The 21,568-nt window shown below is 40.7% G+C and overlaps 1 protein-coding gene across 1 annotated transcript; it reads right to left on the reverse strand.

Annotated features, from left to right (window-relative positions):
- Nucleotides 1–421: 421 nt before the first annotated feature.
- On the reverse strand, nt 422–21,549 carry si:dkeyp-118h9.7 (sacsin). Its single transcript, XM_034562115.1, has 8 exons — nt 21,178–21,549; nt 19,665–19,704; nt 17,818–17,905; nt 15,846–15,957; nt 14,651–14,797; nt 12,506–13,946; nt 12,111–12,199; nt 422–11,998 (listed from the first exon to the last, which is right to left on the reverse strand). The coding sequence occupies exons 2-8, from the start codon at nt 19,685–19,687 to the stop codon at nt 1,026–1,028; spliced, it is 12,873 nt and encodes a 4,290-aa protein (XP_034418006.1). The 5' UTR covers nt 19,688–19,704; nt 21,178–21,549; the 3' UTR covers nt 422–1,025.
- Nucleotides 21,550–21,568: the final 19 nt, after the last annotated feature.

A 21,568-nucleotide genomic window follows, 5' to 3' on the forward strand; every position in this document is an offset into this window, starting at 1 on the left:
TACGGTCGTAGTGAACTCATTTCGGCTCAAGCTTCTTGTAGAAAACAAACGAGTCCACACTATCTAATCAAAATAATTAAAATCTTCTGCATGGGTTTACCATGGATGCTTTACAGCTGATTATGAAAATATTACCACAATCTCATACAGAGCTTTTCTGACTTTTACAGAGTCTATATTACTTTGACACATTCTGTCACTATAGCCTTCAGATTTAATAATATATTTTACTATTGGCAGCAATTAATATTGTAAAGGTCTCCCTCAAACGGGTTGGCTGTAACCCAACTACCAATTCACCTACCCAGTAAAAAAAACAAAAAGCAATGGATTATACTTTTTCAGAGCGGTAATAAAAAAGGACGAGGAAGTAAACTCTAGTGATAGTGTGAGTGTTTATAAATGATAACAAACAATAATATACCATTAAACTTATTTATTCATAAAAAGACGACATGCACTCATTTCTGGATGTGCCAGTGAAACAGTCCTTTGAAGTTTTGAAACCAATAAGTAACAAAGTCATACAGAGATTATATTGGTCCTCAATGCATGTAATTAAATCATTGCTTTGAAAAAAAGGTGTACATTGATTATATTTATCCTCAATAAGTAGACAATATTGCAAAAATATTTTCAGGATAACATTTTTGTAGAGTAAGTACATTAAGTCTAAGTGAGTAATAAAAATGCTAACATTGCAAAAAAATAAATTGCCATATACATTTTAATAATAAGGTCATAACGTGATTATATTGGTACTTAATGTTTAGAAAAATCTTTCATATTTTCATTTTCAGGACAAAGTTGTACAGTTAGTAAATTGGTCCTCAGAGTTGTAACATTGCAAAAATAATCAAAATCACATTTTCATTTTCATAACAAATTCCCATAGTGAAACTAGTCTTCAGTAAAGACAATAAAAAACATCTTTCATTTCAGAATGTTTACAACATAAGCATGTCTGTGATACCGTTCCTTTGTTTCTAGCATTTGGACATCTTCAACGGGTTTGTCTCCAATACCTAATTCACATAAGCCTCCACTCTACGGAGAAGCTCCGACGCTTTGTTCAGCGCTACCATTTCATTCTCGGATTTGAAGTGATCATTTGGAATGTGGGGAGATTGATGAAAGTGTGGATACTGAGTCTTTTTGGCATCCACTCCCAGACTCTTCAGAGTCTCAACGATTTCAGGCAGAACTCTCAGCTGGAGGTTGTAGAGTGAAACCTTCGCAGCGAGCGCTGAAATGGAGCTGCCGGTGGCATGTTGGCCATCTCTTTTAAACTGTGCAGCCGTGAGAGACTTTTCCACGGCTTGGTGGATTTTGAACAGACACCACTCTGTGCTCGCCCCACCAACGTCTGTGTGAGCTGCGTTGAGATCACAGCGAGCTTGTCGACACCAGCGTTGGGCCTCCTCTTTGTTTGGACTCGGGACATTTTCATTGTGGGTCCAAAAGTTGTAGGAATTGTTGGCTCTGGAGAAACTCTCTCGACCACGTCTGTGATGCCGGGCCTCCCGATTCCAATCGTCATAGAAGTTGTGATAGAAATTTGAGTTTCTGCTTGAATGCGAGGAGCCTGCAGCTTTGCCTTTGCCTTTGCTGAGCTCATTAATTTGATTCTGTAAGTACTTGAATGCCTCAGTCGCGAGAAGTTGGCAGTCTGGATTTTTGTCAGGATGCCATCTCAGGTACAGTCGTTTGATGGCCTTCTGCCTCTCCTCCTCAGGAAGCATCCAGATATCTGTCAAACATTTGTCAATTTCTCTTTTGGCTTCGTCAATAGTTTCTGGTGAGGATCTTGCAGATGAGGAACTCGCAGATGAGGAACTTGTAGCTGATGGTTGGGAAGAATGGGGCACAGATCCTGCTAGTGGCTCCAGCTCCATGCAAGAAGAAGCTTCAGCAGATGTGCAAGTCCTCCCTCCACGTTCTGGCTTCTTTGGTCGTTTAAACTGATACAGGTCAAGACAACTGACTTCAATTGGCTCCTCTTCTCCAACTTCTATTTTGTACCTTAGTGAATAGGGTCCAAAGTGACCAGGCAGTTCTTCAACAACAACTGCATAAATGTACTTGTTGTTAGTGTTGTAGCCAACATATTCCCCCTCTTCAAAGTTATTGAGACTGTTCATGTCTAAGGAATCATGCCATTCCTCGTGAATTTCTGATCCCGGGGCTGGTGGATTGAGGGCACTTTCAGTTTCAGCACTGTCAAGGATCCCACTTTTAGCCAGACATTTCAGAACCTCTTGATGACTGTCACACATGAGAAGTTGTGGGAGGACTAGGAGTTGAGTTGCTTCCATTATGTTACCTAAAAGACCGTTTATCTCTTTTGTCAATGCCACATTGATATCACTTATCACCTTGTGGTCCATGGCATTGTTGTGTTTCAAGTAAAAGAGGCAACTTTGTTGACCTTGTTTGACAAAAACATCGGTTTCAGTGGCAGTTTTGTTTAGTGGGTGTTTATTCACCCAAAGCATTGTTTTGAGACCTTTGCAGCAAACGATCTGAATACTGCCAAAAATCTTCTTGCACATGTCAGTGGCACCCTCTTGTGTTATTTCTCCCTTTGACTGTTCTCTGATCAGGCAAATGAGTCCATATTTAAAGGCTTGTGAGGACAGATGTTTGTCAAACCATCCACTAAATTCACAGTTAGTTTCAAGCTCACAAAGCTGCATGTGTGTGTCCACTACTTTCTCCTCTGTGAACTGAGACAACATTTTAGGCTTGAATTTCTGAGGCAGCAATTGCAGCAATCGATGATGCTTATATTTGTCACTGCCCAAATGACATTCACCGATTTTCTCGAGCAACAGGAACTTATTCTCCAGCGCTTCTTCTAACCTTTTGACCTCAAACACTGTGTCATTGTAGTAGAGTGTGCATGATGGGTATAACTTACCATCTACTGCAGGAAGATACAAAGTCTTCACATCGTCAAGGGACTGGTTTCCTTCAGCTTTGATTAACGTGAAAAACTGTCCAACAGCACGTTTCACGGTTTTCTGTTGGTTTGGGTCTAGTTGTGACATATCACAGGAGTCAGCATCAACTGCTGCCAGAACATTACAATACTGAGCTGCAGTGGGTGTGTCCTTCACACCATTTTTCCTGAAGAAGTCTGCGAACATGACATCCTGCGTAGAAATGTTATACAAATACGGTCTGAACTCGAGGTCATGAGGGAGTGAAAAAAAAGCATAATCAGTCCTCACAAGTCCTTTGTCTTTTTCAACCAACACAACTGGAAGACCAGCCATTGGTTGTCCTTCAAACTTGTTTGCTTGCAGGTAAGCATACGCACTTCGAAACACTTTAGCGCGGGTTTGGATCAACTGGTCAGTTTTACATGGCGACTGACAGATGTTGCTCATGTTCGTGGTTACACAGTGTGAAGGTGGTTGTTCAAACGCCCCTGCATTTTTCAGACTTTTCAGGAGCGTCTGTGACATATAAACCGGTACATGTATAATTGCCATTGAAGACCAAATCAATTCTGGATGCCTAGGATCGCCATCAATCAAAGACCCTCTTATTCCAACAGTTCTCTCAGAAGCAAATGGTTGGTGATAGTGGCACAGTTCTTTTTTAATTTCCTCAGGGAAAATGAACTTGATGTCAGCTATGTGCTCCAGCAGCGTTTCCTCTTTGGGTTTGTCGTAACTATTCAAGGCTGCTTTGAAAACTAGTAATGATTTCTGTTTCAACTCTTTAAGTTGTCCTTTGTCTTTTGCTTCTGATTCTAGCTGTCGTGCAAACTTCACAATGTCATCTTTTGACACAACATGGTTCATTCCAAGGTCTCTGAGTAAGTCTTTTGGTCTGACTTGTAGATTTTCTTCACACATCTCAGTCCAAAATGTCTTAGGCACAAATCTGTCTTGTGGCAACATTTTCTTGTATAGCTCGACACTCTCATCAAAGTAGTATGATGCCGTCTCCAATCTGCCTTGAGAATTGCGAATCAATCTCACTGTCTTCAATGAGGGGATGATTTTGTCCTTATGCTTAGAGTAACCGAAATGTGGTGACAGCAACAGTTTGAGGCAGTAAAGCATCTGCACCTCTGTGAGTGTGTGTACAATGGGCAGAATGAACTTCATGAAATATTCCAAATCAGTCAGGGTTTTGATGTTCAATGTTTCTGACAGAAAGCAGTTCTCTAGATTATGTTGGAGAAAAATGCTGTTGCTTTTGGACAGCATGAACAAATCTGGAAATGTATTTAAATACATGCTGTTGAGGATGAATACCTCTCCAGGCCCATCAATCCTCACTCTGTCACCATGGATTGTTTTAAATAAGGGCAATGATTTGAGTTTTCTCTGATACTCTTGTTTGTCTTTGGACTTGGATACTCCAGACTGCAGGAAACGCTGTAGCTCAATCATCTCGTCAACAGAAAGCTTGGAAAACTCTGAGTGGTTAATGCTGACGACCTGGTCCAAAACAGAGCTTGTATCATTCACATCCATAAGTTCTGAGGATAGAAGTGAAATATAATGTCGGTCCACGAGTATCTTTGTGAAGAATACACTGTCAAGCTTCATGAAACCAAGTTTAAAGAGGATGCCTGATGTGTTATTTTCTGAGGCAAACTGAATTATACTTGGCATGTCTTTCATTGATTGCAGGAAGAGCTTGTCGCTGAACCTTGGACACACAACAGGTAAAATGCAGCAGTCATTGAAGAGTTTCCTTACATCACTTAATGTCAGGCTTTGTTCAACACTCCTAGGTATTGCAGATTGCATTTCACTCATTAAGAACCGCCAAAGTGATTTTAACCACTTTAATGTATTGTTGTTTGGGACATGAAGACCACTGTGTTGATCAACTTCACAGATCTGGAGAAGCTGCTGAATTAACGGCTTCAGATATTTCTCTGCACAAGGAACCGTCAAATTTTTGACAATGCTGCAACTTTTTAGAGCTAGCATGTGAGGCATGTTGGTCTGATAATCAGCAAATTGGGCCTCGTAGCCAAAGAACAGATCTTCATATCTTGATATCATCTTGGTAGATTTGGAGTTAAACACTCTCAACACTTTATCTTTTGTGAGAAGAAGTGGAAGCCCATTGAGTAAACTGGAGTTGTCCTTGGTGACCTCACATTTGTAATCATTTAAGCAGAAACTCAAGAGCTTTGACAATCTTTTTTCATCTCTGATTAGAGTGGCAGTTATGGGCAACGGTAATTGCTTGTCCGTTTGGGTTGGGTCATTGAGGGGTTTTTCTCTCAGGAAAGTCTGGACAGTTGAAGGATTAACATCTTTCAATTTAATGTCAGCGGATCTAAAACTTTTCCAAACATTTTGCATGGCAAATGGAACCAATATCATTCCAAGATCTTCCAAAATGGGTTGGATCTCACTTTTTGCCGGGTGTGTCAGGTAAGGTGCCTTAGTTGTTTCAGTTTCTCTGATGTTACACCAGTCAAAAGAGTACTGCAAACATTCTCTGCCTGCAATTATTTTTGTGGAACTCCTCATCACTGGAATCACATTCAGGCCTCTTTCTTTGATTGACCTGTATACCTCGTGTATCATTTCATGCCAATCTTGGGCAACCTCTTTGGACACAGTTGGCCAGAAACATACGTAGCATTGCTCTATATGATGATAAAGGACTTTTTTCTCTTTTGCAAGGCCACAGCTGATGTAATGAAGGAGATCTGCATACAATGGAGCAATGACATTCTGTTTCAAAGATTCATTCCAGTTAGATTTATGACTTTGCCCATCTTCTTTCCAAAGGCTTCTCCTGGCAGAATCTACTTCAAAGTTTGCATTGACATGTACTGGCAGTCCAGTTTTCCCTGGCAAAGGAAGTGAACAAAAGGCTTGTCCATTAAAAGCCATCGGGCTGGATGGTTTTGGATCTGAACTCTTGCAGATCGTTGAGCTCACACGTGCCGCAATGGCTACTTGGGGAAGTTTGTCTGATAGTGTTAGCTCTGTGTCACCATTGTTTTTAAATGAGCCAAACTGTTCCGCAATGATCCATCTAGTTTGTTGTTTCTCGGAGGTTGAAATCAAGGTTCCATAAATAACCTTGTCTGCTGTTGTTGCTTTGTCAGATTGCAGCGCATTTTGTTGAAGTTTTACAAAGGCATCTTTTATTTCTCTGCATTTCTCTGGTACACTTTTTTCAACCACAAAGATGCTTTCAAGTTTCCCTGAATGTTCATTGATTTCATGCACTTGTATTTTGCAGATGTTTTTCAGAAACAGAATTAGTCCTTCAGGATCTTCAGAGAGTGCAGAGCATAGTTCTTCCATATCCTGGTCAGTTACACCCTTCTGGGATATTTTAGAGTTGTTTGCCATGGTACCCATCCTTAGAGGTAGTCTGAACATGGTGCCTTCTTTGAGTGAAAATAGCTCTGGAAGAAAAGATTTGTAGACATCGATGTACATGTTTTTGAAGGTGTCAGCTAGTTTATAGCCAGTGCCAGCTGGTGGTTTGTCCGAATAACTTTCAATGTATTTTTGATTGGGATCAGAAATGCAAAGTATGTCATCTCCAGTGAGGATTGAGGGGCAGTCAGTCAGATGGTAAACAGAGTTGAATCCTACTCCGTATTTGCCTATCTTCCCTGGAGAGTTGTGCTTTCCTCCTTCTCCCAGCTGTTGAATGCCAGCGAGGTCAGTATCAGAAAATACTTTGTTGTTGAACACACACAGTGCTGGACCCTGCAGGTGGTTCCATTTCTTCCCAAATGTTTTTTCTTTGCCATGCTGTCGTTTGTCCCAAACAAAGTGAATTTCTGTTGCCTCTGCATCGTCAGCATTTTGAATAAGCTCTTTAAGGATATCCTTCTTTGCTGGGTAGGCTGAGATTATATTTTTAATTCGAACAGTTAGTTGTTCCTGCTGTTCAAACTGAAAAGCAAATGGTGAAATGTTCTCAACTTCGTAGTTTTGGAGGGTATGATGCCTGGTTGTTTTGATTCCAAAGTGGCGTGCCATAACTCGGGGGATAAGCTCGTGGCATAATGACACACCTGAAGCGACTGGCATCCATGGACTGTCATTGTAAAATATCTCACTCGCAGGTTGCAAAACACCATGTTCGTTGGGTATGAGGTAGTCAATAGTTGTTTTCTCTTTTGACTCAAATATCCCATCTTTGAGAATTCTGAGGCAAATTGTGAGTTCACTGTTTGGCAGGGTCTTGTTGCCATGTTGAGAGTGCAGTTCCTGGAGCACATGTTGAAACTGACTGGTTGTAAAACATTTTTCAACACCTACACTTTCCCAGAGCATCTTGAAACCATTGAAGGCAGTTGGAAGAATGTAGAGATGGGGTTTCGCTTCAAATTGCCCATTTTCAGCAACACAATTCACATTTACAAATGTACTGCCAACGAGAATGGATGGGAATGAATTTGCCCTCTGTGAAATGAAAGTGGAATCCCCAGAATCACTGAGGAACTGATCCAGGAACTTATAGCATTGAGATGCTATTTTATGAAGTATGGATGTCTCAATGGATTCAGATTGTGCACATGCTTCTTGCAGCTGCTGAAGCACTTCATCAGGCCCTGGGCTGTCATGAACCCCCAACATTTGCAGGACTGGATCAGCATTGTGTATTTTCAAATTGGTATGATCAAGCACATGGTGTGTCATGTTAACGAGTGAGGAGCATTTGTCAATAAAAATATCTGAGGGTTTTTGAAATGCTACATTGCCTTTCATTTCGGTGTCACCGGGGGAAAATGCTGGGAGAAATTTCGTCATCCTCAGTGTTCCCCAGTGGGGGGAGACTTTGTCATTCATGTGACTCTTCATAAGTTCAAGAAGGCAATTCAAATGCCCATATGCCTTCTTTTTGTCTGTGCTCCAGGTTTTGGGGATTGTGCCTGCTTTCTGTGTGATGTCTTCTAGTGGAAGATTATCATTTGCCATTCCAAGTTCCAGCAAGCGTTGAATCCTTTTCGGGGAGCAAAAGTCATTTTTGGTGCCACCAAGCAGGTGTTCCTCTTCTGTTTCAAAAAGACAGGCCACTTTCCCATACGGATTCACAAGTTTCCTGATATGTTGGAGCTGTCCATTTTTTGTGGGGATGCATGGATAGCAGACCAGTAGTTTGTCAATGTCTGTGTTATTCAGGTCAATAGCATGCAGCACAAGAGTATCTCTACTCATAGGATCCATGGTACCAAGGTTGTTAAATACTACTTCTTGGTAAAACGTTTCCCAGTTCCATGTTCTCTCCTGTAAAACCGTCTGGAGGCCGGACTGTTTGAAGCCATTTCGCAACCACAGTGGAAGCGAAATAACAAGGTTGGGTTCTTTTACATGTTTCTTGCATACCTGCATTGCAAGTGCACTTATGTGCTTATCCTCTTCAATGTTCTCATGTAGAAATATGGCACTGTTAATTGAGCACCAATGTTCTCCATCACTAAAGAGCTCTGGGCCAATGGAGTGCTGAGCAATGGTGGAGTACAATGCATCAACCAAAGGCTTGAAAGTTTCACTCACTTTCTCTCTGTCGGGCCAAAATGTGTGATAGCAGTAAGGTTCTAGTTGCTTGTTTTCAGACATTTTCTTTAGTGCTGAAAGTGCAGTAACATATGCTGTCACTACTGGATCCTGAAGAAGGGCTTTGTTCCAGTCCTGTTTCACCCCACTCTCCCACAGACCTTTGCGGTTACTTGTCACAGCAAATGTTCCATTTACATTGACTGGAAGTCCTGTGTGAATGGAAAGAGGAAGGAAGCAAAATGCCTGTCCAACAAGATCTGTTTGTAATGAGGCCAGTTTCCCAGTTTTTGGATCATTTTGCAAAGGCACAGCAATCCCCCCAATGGGCAAAGAGAACCTGGCGTGCTTGTTTTCTTGAAGGGCCATTTGCAAAGACTGGCCTGTCCCAAAGCAGTTGTACAGGAGCCAGGACTGGATACCAGTTACACCAGATTGCTGACTGGTTATTTGGACAATGTTGACTGTGCCGCAGTCGATGAGTTCTTTGCATTTTCCATCAAGTTTAATCAAGGATTTCTCAGCGTTACGTTGCTTTGACATATTGGTTTCATCAGGAGTCCTCATTGTACTCACAAGGGTTTTGGAGACAGTGAGGATAGTTTCTATTTCGTCATCTCTTGGAGGAGTTGACACATTGTCTGAGATCCGTTGTAGCGACAATGTATTGATGTTCTTCAAAAACAGCAGGTGTGTTTTTGAATTGTTAGTAAGGTTCTGTTGAAAAGTGATGATATTGTGTTTGTGATACACCTTTGAACTTATTTCTGATTTTAAAGCCTCTTCTTCAGTTCGGAAAGGTAGTCTGATCAGAGTGCCCGGATAGGGCTCAAGGGTTTGTCTGCTGAAGTTACAATCAAAAATGCGTTCATATGGTCCAAACTGACCAGGAAAGCAATGAAAAAGTCTTTTCTGAGAGAGATCCAGCTTGATTCCAGGATTTGTATTAAGTTTGATGTGCTTCTTGAGGTGTGTCACATTTGGATCAAGTATGAGAAGACTGTTGCCACTGAGGATAGAAGGAACATCCGTCACGTGATACACAGTATTGAATCCAAGTCCAAACTTTCCAATTTTCTCCACCTTGTTTTCCTTCGAGGCAGAACCAACTCTGACAATATTTTTCCAATCCTCAGCTGTGAACTGCTCATTATTAAATGCCCAAAGGCAAGGTCCTTGACAAAGAGTCATGTCAGGGTCAATGAGACTTTCAGGGCTATCTTTGTGTACTCTGAAATCCACCATGAATTTGCAGGCGTCTGCTCCAGCATCCTCTGCATTTTGAATGAGCTCTTTGAAGATGTCACTTTCTTCGTCATACTCTTTAAGAATGTTTTTTATCCTCATTGTTATCGGTTCAGATTGTCCACACTGTTCTATTCCCACCAACTCTGGATCAAGGATGTGGGTACTGAGAAATCTGATCTTAAACCATTCAGCAGCTGCTTTTGGGATTTCCTCATGTACAACATAAATTTCATCCTGGCTGTACTTAAGCTCTTTCAACCCATTTCTGCTGACATCACAGAAGACTGCGGTTGACAGTGGTTTTAGGGTATGTTGTTCACCCTCTATGAGGACTGGCACTGGGATGTCATCCTGAACTGTCTTCTTCTCTCTCCACAGCCAGTTAAGAATTTCTATTGACACTTTTACCTCAGAGGATTTTGCAATTGGCTGTTGCCTTTCGCCAATGTTTTGCTGGATAGAAATAAGAATACCAATAATTTCTTCATCTGAAAGCAACATTCTCAGGCCAAACTCCCGGAGCAGGATCTTGTAGGGCCGAAATTCATTTGGCACCTTCCCAATGTAAGAGCTTAGATCAAGATTGGGTGGGTAGTCTAGAACCAGATCCTTAAGTGATACAAACTGGTTGTTGCTCCACAGCCAGGGTGTGTCCTTGTTCATCATTGTTGAAAATTCAGAGATGTGGTCTTGCATGTGTTTGTAAATGCTGTGCAACTCCCTTTTGAAATCCACATTTGTGTCAGGATCAACCATTTCCTGCGCTTCTGATGTCAAGACTGACAGATTATCCATCACTTTTTCAGGTGGGGGCAGGCGTTTGAGACCAAGTTGGATGCTCACACTGTCACGGAACTTTCCCACGAGAGGCATCACATGCCCAACAATGTCCTCGAACACAGAATGTCTTATTTCATCTGGGCAGAAGAAACAACTCGTCAGAAATTTGTCATTGTTGTGGGTTTTTTTATTACCAGGTTTAGGACATGGGATCCATTTTAGCATCTTGAGGCGATGAAGCTGCTCATGAGAAAACTTTGAGAGTAGATCATTAGTATCCAACATCTTCAAGAGCACCTGAGCTCGATTGAGAGCTTCAAATTGAGAAGCGGCATGGGTTCTGTCAATCAGTGTGGCGGCTTGAAGCAAGTGGTCAGGTGACACATCTACGTCTTTAGATAGCAATCCGAGATCCGTTAGGCTTTGAAGCATCTGTGATGTGCTGGTGTATAAAGGTGGAGGGAAGAAGTCAGACTCAAAAATAACTTTAAAGTTTTCAATTCTTGGATCAAAAAAGCTTGAGATCTTTCTCAGCTTTCCATTCACTTCAATGAAGCTCAAGTCCTTACATTTGCGTTTCAAGGTCTGATTTTGAGAGAAAAGGCTATCACCATGCTGTAAAATCCATGTCATGATTTTCTCAGTGTCTTCTTTTCTGCAGGCCCCCATCTTAATACAATCAATTAGGAGGTTGGTTGCTTCAGCGGTGTCCAGGATATTAACTTTGAGCAGCTTTAACAGTATGCCATCAGCTTCAGTTGCACACTGCACAACAGAATCGGGCATAGGGAACTCTGCTGGTATTGTTAGACCAGAAATGAGAAGCACAGCCTGTTTTGATTGAGCTGCAACACAGGAACCTTTCATGGTCTGAAACAGTGGCAACTTTGAGAGTAAATCTTTCTCAGTGGTTGAGAGAGAATCCATACGAGAATCCAGATGAGAGAGATACTCTTTCAGTTCTTCTCGTGTTTTGAAAGAGGCAGTCTTGATTTCTCTGATGAGATCCTGAGAATCTAAATTCACCAAGACTTTCATGACATTTCTTGGAGATGGGCACAGCACATACGAGTCGAGGTCTTTGTGTGTGAGCCAATCGTTTCCCTTCACCACTTTGCCACCGACTTTGTTCACCAACTGAGCGATTTGTTCCGGCAAGTTCACCTGATTGCTTTTCTGAAAAATGAGGGTTGTGTTCTGCTCTAGCCTTGCTAGTGATACAGGCTGACTGGCCAACAGGGGGCTGAGTGGTATTAATGGCATTCCAGTGAAACTACTTAACTCTTTGAAGTGAGTGTTGAGAAATTTCCAGAATTCTTGGAGCCAGTCTAAAGGTGGATGTTGGCTGCTGCTGGTGTCCCAGGTAACGAGCCCCGTCATCTGCTTCCAGTCCTGTGGAAAATACCTCCTTGTATATTCGGCAACATGGTCTGCTTTAATGTTGATGACCTTGAATAAATCTGAAAAATAAAAAAATATGTACATACAGTACATGTTTGTATAGTATAAAAACATGCAGCAACAGATGTAAATAACTTTCAAATCACTTTTCTATAAAAATTACATTCCTACCTTTTCTAGCCAGTTCTTTCAGGTGCGCACTGCAGGCTGGATTGAGATCATCTGGGATGAAGCGGTCTTTGCAGCATGGTAGCAAGACTCTGCACAGAGGATACATTTGTTCATTGTGCATGTTACAAAAATGAGAACATTGGCATATAGTATTGTGTACTTTTAGTGACCAAAACAATATGTATTATTTTACAATCTAAACAGGAATAAATAGTAATTGTCGAATAATATACGGAAGCGAGTGTGAGCCAATCAGTACTACTGATCCTAGCTTAGTATGTAATAGCTTTAGTAGCTTAGGATGTAATTGCTTTAAAAAGGACAGTTCATTATTATAAACTTCTGTTAATGTATTTAATATCTAGTGTCAAGAGAATAACACATTAAAAACATACCTTGGAAATTCATTGCTGTCAATTAAAGCAGTGTCCTCCTCTCGGTTTGAGAAAGATCTGAAAGAGCCATCGTTGAGTGGAAGTAGCTGAAGATCCTTAAGTTCTCTGTATTTTCCATCACTTAAGACGTATTCCAAAAGACAGAGTTTGTCGTCTTTAGAGATGACATGCACATTAATCCTACGGAGAATGTCCCGTAGGAAAGTTGGAGTCACATGTTTTAGGGTGTTGAAGTGTGGATAGGCCTCCTTTATAGCTCTTTCAACACTACCTGGTAAAGTGACAACATTTTCTCCACATGAAACCAAAGTCCTTTTAACGGCGGCCAATATATCAGCGCTTGTTGGACCATTACAGGGGAACACGGCTTCTGATGGCGTGATGAACTTTTTTTCATCTTTGGCAAGAGAAAGGACAGCTACATTCTGTCTAAATAAGTGATGAAAAACATCCAGAGCAACGGCATGCCATTTATCTTTGTGCTTTATCTGGGCGATATCTGGCCACAGATCGTACATGGAAGAGACCGGCAGATTAGATTCTTTAGCAAGTTTGATGGCATCTTGAATGATCATGAGGTAGGCCTGTGGGAGCACCTCCTTCATCAGCAATTCATTCCACACAGCATGCTTGTCATGTTTCTGGTCTTCCTCTTGCCACTTGATGTCTCTTCTGTTGTCTGTGAGGCCGAAGCACGCGTTGACATAAACTGGGAGTCCGGTCTTGTTGGAGTCATTGTTTGGGAGAGGAAGAAAGCAGCTCAGTCTACTCTCACTACAGTCTCTCTTCTCACCACATGGGAATGCCAAGTCAACTTGAGGGAAAAAGCTCAACTTTTTTGCAAGTAAATCAAGATTTTCTACATTGCCTTCCTTCATGGTACATGTTGTCACAAGCCACTTTGTTTCTTTTCGGTTCTTTTCGGTTTTCGGTTCTTTAAGGGTTATCCATTTGAACCTTGTTGAACCCTCAACGATTGACTTGTTGTCAGTCTCCAGAATGACATCTGTGGGGAGTGAGTTCACTTCAAGTCTGGTGTTAACACGGCCATGTACATCGATATGTTTTAAGGACACAGAAGTCACATTTTTCAGGAACAGAAGGCTCAACTCTGCATCCATAATGAAGCTATTAAAAAGCTCAACCACCTTGTTAGAGTCATATAGATTATCGGAAATATTCGATGCCTTATTGCGCAAGGGGAACCTGAAAATTGTCCCGGCAAAGTGCTGATCCTCCATAATGACTGTTGACCATTCTTGCCCGCTTACAAGGGAAACTATATCTCGAAAAGGTTGAAACTGATCATGCATAGTAGTTAGAGCTTCTTGGTGTTCTGCATCATCCAGAGACCACCGAAACCCCCCGTTCCTTTCTCCAAATGTTTGTTCTTGGGGGTCCATCATGGCAAGGTGCTCTGAACTGAATATACTTGGCACATCTGTGAATGAAGTAAAACAGATATTAATAATAATAATAATAATAATAATGCATTTAATTTATATAGCGCTTTTCATAGTACTCAATGACACTTCACATAATTAAAACATCCTAAAAGCTAAAAATAAATCAATAAGAATAGCTAAAATAAAGTAAAACAAATAAATAGGGACTTTGAGTCGCTCGGACCCTGATAAGAAAACAAAAACAAAAACAAACAATCACGCATTAAAAGCAGTTCTGAACAGGTGGGTTTTGATTTGCGATTTGAATGAGGAAAGATCAGTGCAGTCTCGGATGAGTTTGGGGAGAGAGTTCCAGAGGGAGGGGGCAGATATGGAGAAGGCTCTGTCACCCCACGTCCGGTGCTTGGTCCTATGTGGGATGGACAGGAGATCGGCATCAGAGGAGCGGAGCTGACGGGATGGAGTGTGGTGGTGGAGCAGGTCGGTGAGGTAGGAGGGGGCCTGATTATGGAGGGCTTTGTGAGTGAGGAGAAGGATTTTGTATTGGATCCGTTGTGGGACGGGGAGCCAGTGAAGGCTCTGGAGAACAGGGGTGATGTGATCACGGGAACGGGAGTGGGTGAGCAGGCGAGCAGCAGAGTTCTGAATATTGCCCCATTAATTTCCGATGGATGTTCTCTAAGGATGAACAATGAAACTAAGGCTATTTGGTACACAGTGTATCTGTACATAGCTTCACCTGTTATGTGGTAAACAGAGTTGAAGCCGATTCCAAACCTCCCGACTTTGTTTGGGTCATTGCGCTTGACACTCCGCCCAGCCTTCTGAATTCCATTCCAGTCATCCTCAGTGAACGCTGCATTGTTATAGGCGTAGAGAGCAGGACCTTTGCAAACACAAAAACAAATGAATTGCTCTATAGAAAAGTGCTAATATAATAATTTATTGCATTTGTGTGTTTACTAATAGTCTCCGTAGACCGTTTCAATGGAAATTAATTGTTGGGCAACAGCTCAGGACCATGTTTACTTCCTGTCAACTGATGTCATTCAGAAGGGTAAACAAATGAAGGGTCAGTACATTATTGTGACACCATTCTCATTTTGGAAGTACCAGCATAAAGGTCAAGATGTATGGTGGCATATCAAATTTGGTGATTCCTGACAATTCTTGGAAACATTAGCCCTGCTGAATATTAAATATCATAATTTTGTTAATGTTTTTTTAATTATTGACAACAAAAAAGCTCTACTACAGTCAAATACATAGAATGTTAACGGCTGGGCACCGATGTAAATTCAGTGACATAATGACTTATTCCTTCTTATTTCGGTTACTTGCACTACAGCTGGAAGTAAAGAACACATTAAGAATGTTCACGTTAACAACCGTGAAATGTTCTGTAGCTGATTATTTGGAAGTCGATCCCAGCTTGCATTGAGTGAGGTAGAATGGTTTAATTAAGAGGCTGAATTGTAAACAGGCACACCGTAAGTTCTTTTGATATCACAATATGGTGACCACAGTCATGTAAATGTAGAGAAATGTAAAAAAGACTTCCTTCCATCTGCTCAATATAAATGATTAAGCATATTAGACCCTAATGCCATCTCATCAAGTAATACTGAGAACTATGTTTGTGTTAAGTTGCCAGAAAACTACACTTATTGTCAAGATAAAAAATGATTTAGTGGTAATGAATAACACGTTAGACTTTTCCTATTTGGCAAAACAACCAGGACTATGGGAGGAAACCCACATGACAACAATCACATACAAACTCCATGGTTGACATTTGATTACTGGCTCACAATATTTGCTTTGATTTTACTCCTTTTATCAATTTTCTTATATAGATTTTTGTTGAAAAATACATCACGACTGTTGTTGAAAACAACCCTAGAGCATGGCTTTCCTCTGAAGATGCTGCATACCTTGGTATTCTCCCAATTCATTGGTCCAAAGGCTCTCAGTTCCATAGCTTCTCTCATCATGGATGAAGACCACTTCTGTGGCTTTAGCATCGTCTGCATTTTGAATCAGCTCCTGTTGCCAGATAAAAACATACACAAAATAACCATTAGAGCTTAGCAGACAAAATCTAACTCAAGGATTGCCACATGTTAGAGTTTAGAGCATGTGTTTTCAATTTGCATTAAAGAATGTATGCCCTATGAATGTAATTACTGTAGCTAACAGAAGAAGAGTAATACGTTGTTGTTTTACTTATTCTATACCGTTCACCCTGAGGACAAGAGGTCAACAGGTTTAATGTGCAGGCACAAAACTAGGTTTGTTTTGTGTCTCCCCACATACCTCACACACCCGCGCACCACACATGCCTCAGGGTCATCTCAGACTGATAAGGAACTAGACAAACTGTTTCCTCATTCTGTGTGGGATAACCACTTGCTTCAATAAAAAGGACTGTCTGGAGAATGGCGAGCGAGAGTGTTTTGCAGACGTGTAGAGGCACAGCTCAACATTCTCCTTGCAGCAAGTAAAACCAAGAGCTCGAGTCTGTCATCTGTGGTCATTGGAGTGTGGGTCTGATAATTGAACTAGCAGGGCTTTATCTTTATGGTAAAAACCCCGCACCACGTTCCTCTGCACAACTGCCACTGTGCCAAGCTCCAAATCTGGGCAACACAAGAGTATAGTTTGAGCCCCAGCCCACCATAAGTCAGACTAAACAGGTGTTTTCACTGAAAGTATGTTGCCTAATTAGACCTTTGTGGGCATGCAGAGTGCGACTTTAAAAGTGAGAAATTGATAGACTATAAATATTATCAGTTGATTTTTTTACACGGTGGTGTAGTGGCTAGCACTGTCGCCTCACAGCAAGAGGGCTGCGGGTTCAATTCCCGGTCGGAGCGGTCCTTCTGTGTGGAGTTTGCATGTTCTCCCCGTGGCAGCGTGGGTTCTCTCCGGGCTCTCCGGCTTCCTCCCACAGTCCAAAGACATGCTGCAGGTTAATTGATCTCTAAATTGCCCATAGGTGTGAGAGTGAATGGTTGTATGTCCCTACATGTGCCCTCGATGGACTGGCGGCCTGTCCAGGGTGTCCCCTGCCTTCGCCCTATGTCAGCTGGGATAGGCTCCAGCGCCCCCGCGACCCTAATGAGGATAAGCGGTATTGAAAATGGATGGATGGATGGATTTTTTTACACCCACCAAGGCTAAATCTAAAATAAAAATAAAATTGAATGGCTGTCAGTTTTGTTGATATTGCCTTTGAAAGTTGTTGATTCAAGTCGTAATTTTTAAGGGTGTAGTTTGCAGTGTTGTTGAATTATATTGACAAAGTAAAACAAACAATCTCCCACCTTAAAAATAGTTGGAAGATCGAAGGCAGGATACACATTTGCCCATTTGTTTTGTAATCATTTGTGATTTGAACCAAACAAATCAAAAAATAATATTAAAACAAATTGGCAGATTAGTCAGTGTGACACTAATATTGATTAATTTCTGTTGCGCAGCCAGCGTGTCTTAAACAGGCTCCCACAGTTAGTGGTGTTACATGTAGTAATTTACCTCCATCACGAAGGACCGCTTTGCTGATTAATTAACCCAAATTATATTTCTATTGTGGGGAATACAGCCATTATGTCAACATTTGTTTATTATTATTGTTGAACAGGGACAAGGCAGAATACATTCATTGCATAAAGACATTGCCAAAAGCTCACTTGCTCACAAAAAAAATGCAATTTGAATACTTTGTTTGTACAGGATTCAAAATAAATTCAGTTTGGCAACCACGGAGGTAATAATGAAAGAAATAGACTTGCAAAGTTCATGTGTATGACCTAGATCTAAAGAATAATGCTATCTGTTAGAAAATATGTAATGCTATACAAAGAAATTATTATAAATCAGTATTTGACAGAGCATTGTACCCACCTTCAAAATTTGTCCACCATCTGGATATCGACGAAGAATATCTTGCAGGTAGTCAATGAAGGGTGGAGCTGTTGCCCCAAAGGACGTTCTATTAAAGAGTAACACAACTAGAGTTAAAACTAAAACCAACACAGAGGGAGTCCTCCGGAAGCAATTAAGGAAGGAAGAGATGGGATTTGAGTCAAGTTCAACCAGCATGTATAATTGATTTGTATGTTTAGTTATTAAGTGCTTTACTTACTTCCTTGTTGATCAATACAAATTTATTCATAGCCATAATGTTAAGTATATCATAGTGACATTCCACTCTTATAGACAAGGAATTAAAACAACACTCTTGCTATACTTAATGTTCACTTATAACAGGACTGATATGGACATGGATTTTGAGTCGTACAGCAGTTTACAAGTTTAATTAATGTATGTAATACATACAGGTGGGTGCTCCAAGAATACAACCATATCCTGAATAGGGGATTGTTAGTGGTTAAGAAATTATCATATACTGTTATTGTGTATAATCAGTCATGCAATCCATCTCTCATTTATACACCAACACACATTACTTGCCTTCACTTACCATGAGTAGTATAAATATGAGCTTGATTTAACAGCTTTTACAGTGAGTCTCTAGGTTGTAAGATTCGTGTTCAAAGCTCCGGGTCCCGTGGCCGCAGGAAATTCAGGATTCAATGAGTTAAAGTTTAACAATATTTAATGGCAAAGATAATACTCATGTAGCGTTCACGATTGTGGGGCCAGAAAGGATGAACTCTCCACAGACGGACTGCAGCTCCCAAGGAGCAACAGACCGGGGCTGTCTCGAGTCTCCAGACCAGTAGAACCATGTCTCCCCAGAACAAATGCTCGGTCTTTAGTATGGTCATGCAAATGAATTCACACCTAAAGGTTAGTTCCATTGGTCAGTTCAAAGGATGCCGCAGTTCTGTTCGCTAAGCCAATTGATAAGCTGGCGAGGTCAAAGCTCACACTTCCGGTCAAGGACAGGAAGTTCCCCATCAGAATAAAACCTACTATCCTGCCTTCAGAATAAAAGCAACACATTAGGTTTCAATCTGCATCCATTTTAACTATTGTCTAAACAATAAAACATTCATTCATTCTCATGCATCATACAGTTAATCATTACATTTGTCATTAAAACAGAATAATAAAACAGTGATCCTCTCTTATGTTTCATAATACATTCCTCCAGAATATTCCTCATAATATCCAAAATTAATTATAATATCTTTCTTTATGAATTAATTTAAAACATAAACTTCTCTTATCTACATGTGCAAATATATATAAAATCCACTACAACCTAACAAGGTCCACTGGTTAATGTTATTGTAACAGGCTCCTGTCACATTCCTATGGGTTTCCCCCCCAGCACCAATGAATGAGCATCATATATTTCGTAATATTCTTTATTCTCTAGCAGACTGTGCCTCTGCTCTCCTCACCCGCACCTCAATCCCTATCAAACCTAATATAGGGACGAGACACACATCATCTGATCCCCTGCCGCTGAGGCCAATTAGGCCTCTTCCCGGCACCTGTTCCCTGAGCCACTCCCCTCCGCAGCTGAGCTTAACCACTCCCCAGCCACCACAGTTAAATTGTTCCATCCGTCCGATACAATAATAATGTTCTGTACAATACAACAGTGCTTAGTAAGGTAAAAACTAAAAGAAAGCTTCCCCCAAAAAGCAATATATGCACTCCTAGGTCTGGGGGTGACATGATTTCTTAACAAATCAGTGTCAACACAAATGTTGCTTCACTGCACTTTTGTTCAAAACAGTTTGCACATAAAACATAAAAACAGAGGTGCAACTCACTTTTTCTTGGTCTTAGAACTCATCCCTTCAGGCTTGGATGCTGTAAGAGAGTCAGAGTACATGGCTTTACATTGCAGAACATTCCATGTGATGGCTGCACCTATATTGCCACACGGCGATTGAAATGTCAGTAACACTCCTGCAAATTTTCTAAATGAATAGACCTTTTTTGTAGTTTAGTTGGTGGTCTTTGTTATATCTGTGTTTAAAAAATGTGTTTGATCAGCCATTATTTATGTTTCCACTTTTGGGTCAGATAAACTCCTTTCTAGTCTTCTGACCACTCTAAACGCTTTACATTACATGTCAATATTCACCCCGTATCACACACATTCAAACAGAAAGCAGAAGCTGCCATGCAAGGTGCCACCTGACCATCAGGTTTTAAACTAATCCAACTAATCCACACCTACTCACATAGCCTTCTTCAGATTAGAGGATGGCCTGCTCCACCACAGCTGCCCTTTGTTAGGTATGAGTTGCATTCTGGCTTCTTCTATAGGCCCAGCACTTGGTTGCTAATCTTGTAAATTGTTTGGTTAGTTTTTGGTTAAATAGAACACAATTTCTTGAAAGCCCACCTATGACTCCTCCATCCTGCCACCTCAGCCCCTTACAGTGAGTCTAACTACTTAAGTTCAAGTTGTTTTCGAAATGAGAGCAAACAAAAAGAAATGGGGAGAAAAGTATTTTTATTTCCGGTTATTAATGTATTTATTTTGTTCTGTATTTGGAGTTTCCTCATGTATATTTACTTCCGTTTGTTTGGCCATATAAAAACTATGGGCATGGCTCAGACATTTAAAAGACATCAAAAATAGCAGCTGTCGTACAACAAGGAGCCCATTGATGTTTATAACAGTGAACTTATTGAATATTCTTTCTAATAAAGTTCACCATTATTCATAATAATTCATCAAAAGCAAATTTCATCAAACTAACAGCTGTAGTAGAACAGGGGGTGAGTCCATTGATGTATGAAAGGATTTGGTCATTTTACATTTTAACAGTGAGGTTATTTAATATTTTTTAGGTATATTTCAGCATTGCACTTTGCAGACGGACTGCGCACTCGTCTCACAGCCAATGCTATTCGTCCAGCTCGGAGAACGGCCCGTTATGGTAAAACGAAGGTTAATTAAGATTGTAGCTTGTTGTCAGCATCACTGCGGTTACAGAGGTGTCGTTTGTGTTTCATCACTGTTTCCCTAACGAGTTATTGATCCGGGAAGTCCGACCTGTGAATATCTTTCCAACTTTACCAAACAGCAATTTGCATAGACTTTATACAAAATAAAAACACCCATTAGCTTTCAATGGCATTTGAAATAAAAGTATTATTTCGCGTATACATTTGCCATTAAAATAGTTTCCTCTTAATGTTGGCTATTGTTGTATGCAGTTTCCTCTGGTAATTAGCTTAGTTATGTTTTACTCTAATGCTGATAAAAACGCTCATAACTATAAGTACACATTGGTTAAATTCATCAAAAACAAAAATAAAAAAAGTTACCTCAGTCATATTTGTGAAGATTCGCGTCAGTTCTTCTGCTGTTGTCAAATAAACTAATGCTGTGACATCACTTCTGCCTTTTATATGGGCTGCCGAAAAAAACACAAGCTCTGTTCCTTTCGTTTTCCGACGAAGTCGACGTCCTTTTGTATGAAACGAAACTTAAGAAGGACGAAACATCAAAGCGTACGACCGACAGTTTATTCGTATATTCCCAGTGAAACGAAACTATTTAGTTACGAGGCAGACTCGTCACAAGTCTTGGGAAAGTAATTGAATACAGCTCATTGCCAAAGACAACCAAGCACACAGCTACAATACACTAAAGACAATAAAATCATGTGTCGGTTGTATCTGTGCACACTGTAATGCTGGACATTCAGTTTAGCTC

This window comes from Cyclopterus lumpus, chromosome 21 (genome assembly GCF_009769545.1).
Source record: "Cyclopterus lumpus isolate fCycLum1 chromosome 21, fCycLum1.pri, whole genome shotgun sequence".
In the NCBI taxonomy this organism is placed as follows: Eukaryota; Metazoa; Chordata; class Actinopteri; order Perciformes; family Cyclopteridae; genus Cyclopterus; species Cyclopterus lumpus.

Coding starts and splice junctions, on each gene's coding strand:
- si:dkeyp-118h9.7 (XM_034562115.1), bottom strand. CDS start 19,687: ATGAGTTCTAAGACCAAGAAAAA. Junction 17,906..19,664: donor AGTTCTAAGACCAAGAAAAA/GTGAGTTGCACC, acceptor ACTCTTTAATAG/AACGTCCTTTGGGGCAACAG. Junction 11,999..12,110: donor GAAAGAACTGGCTAGAAAAG/GTAGGAATGTAA, acceptor TTTATTTTTCAG/ATTTATTCAAGGTCATCAAC.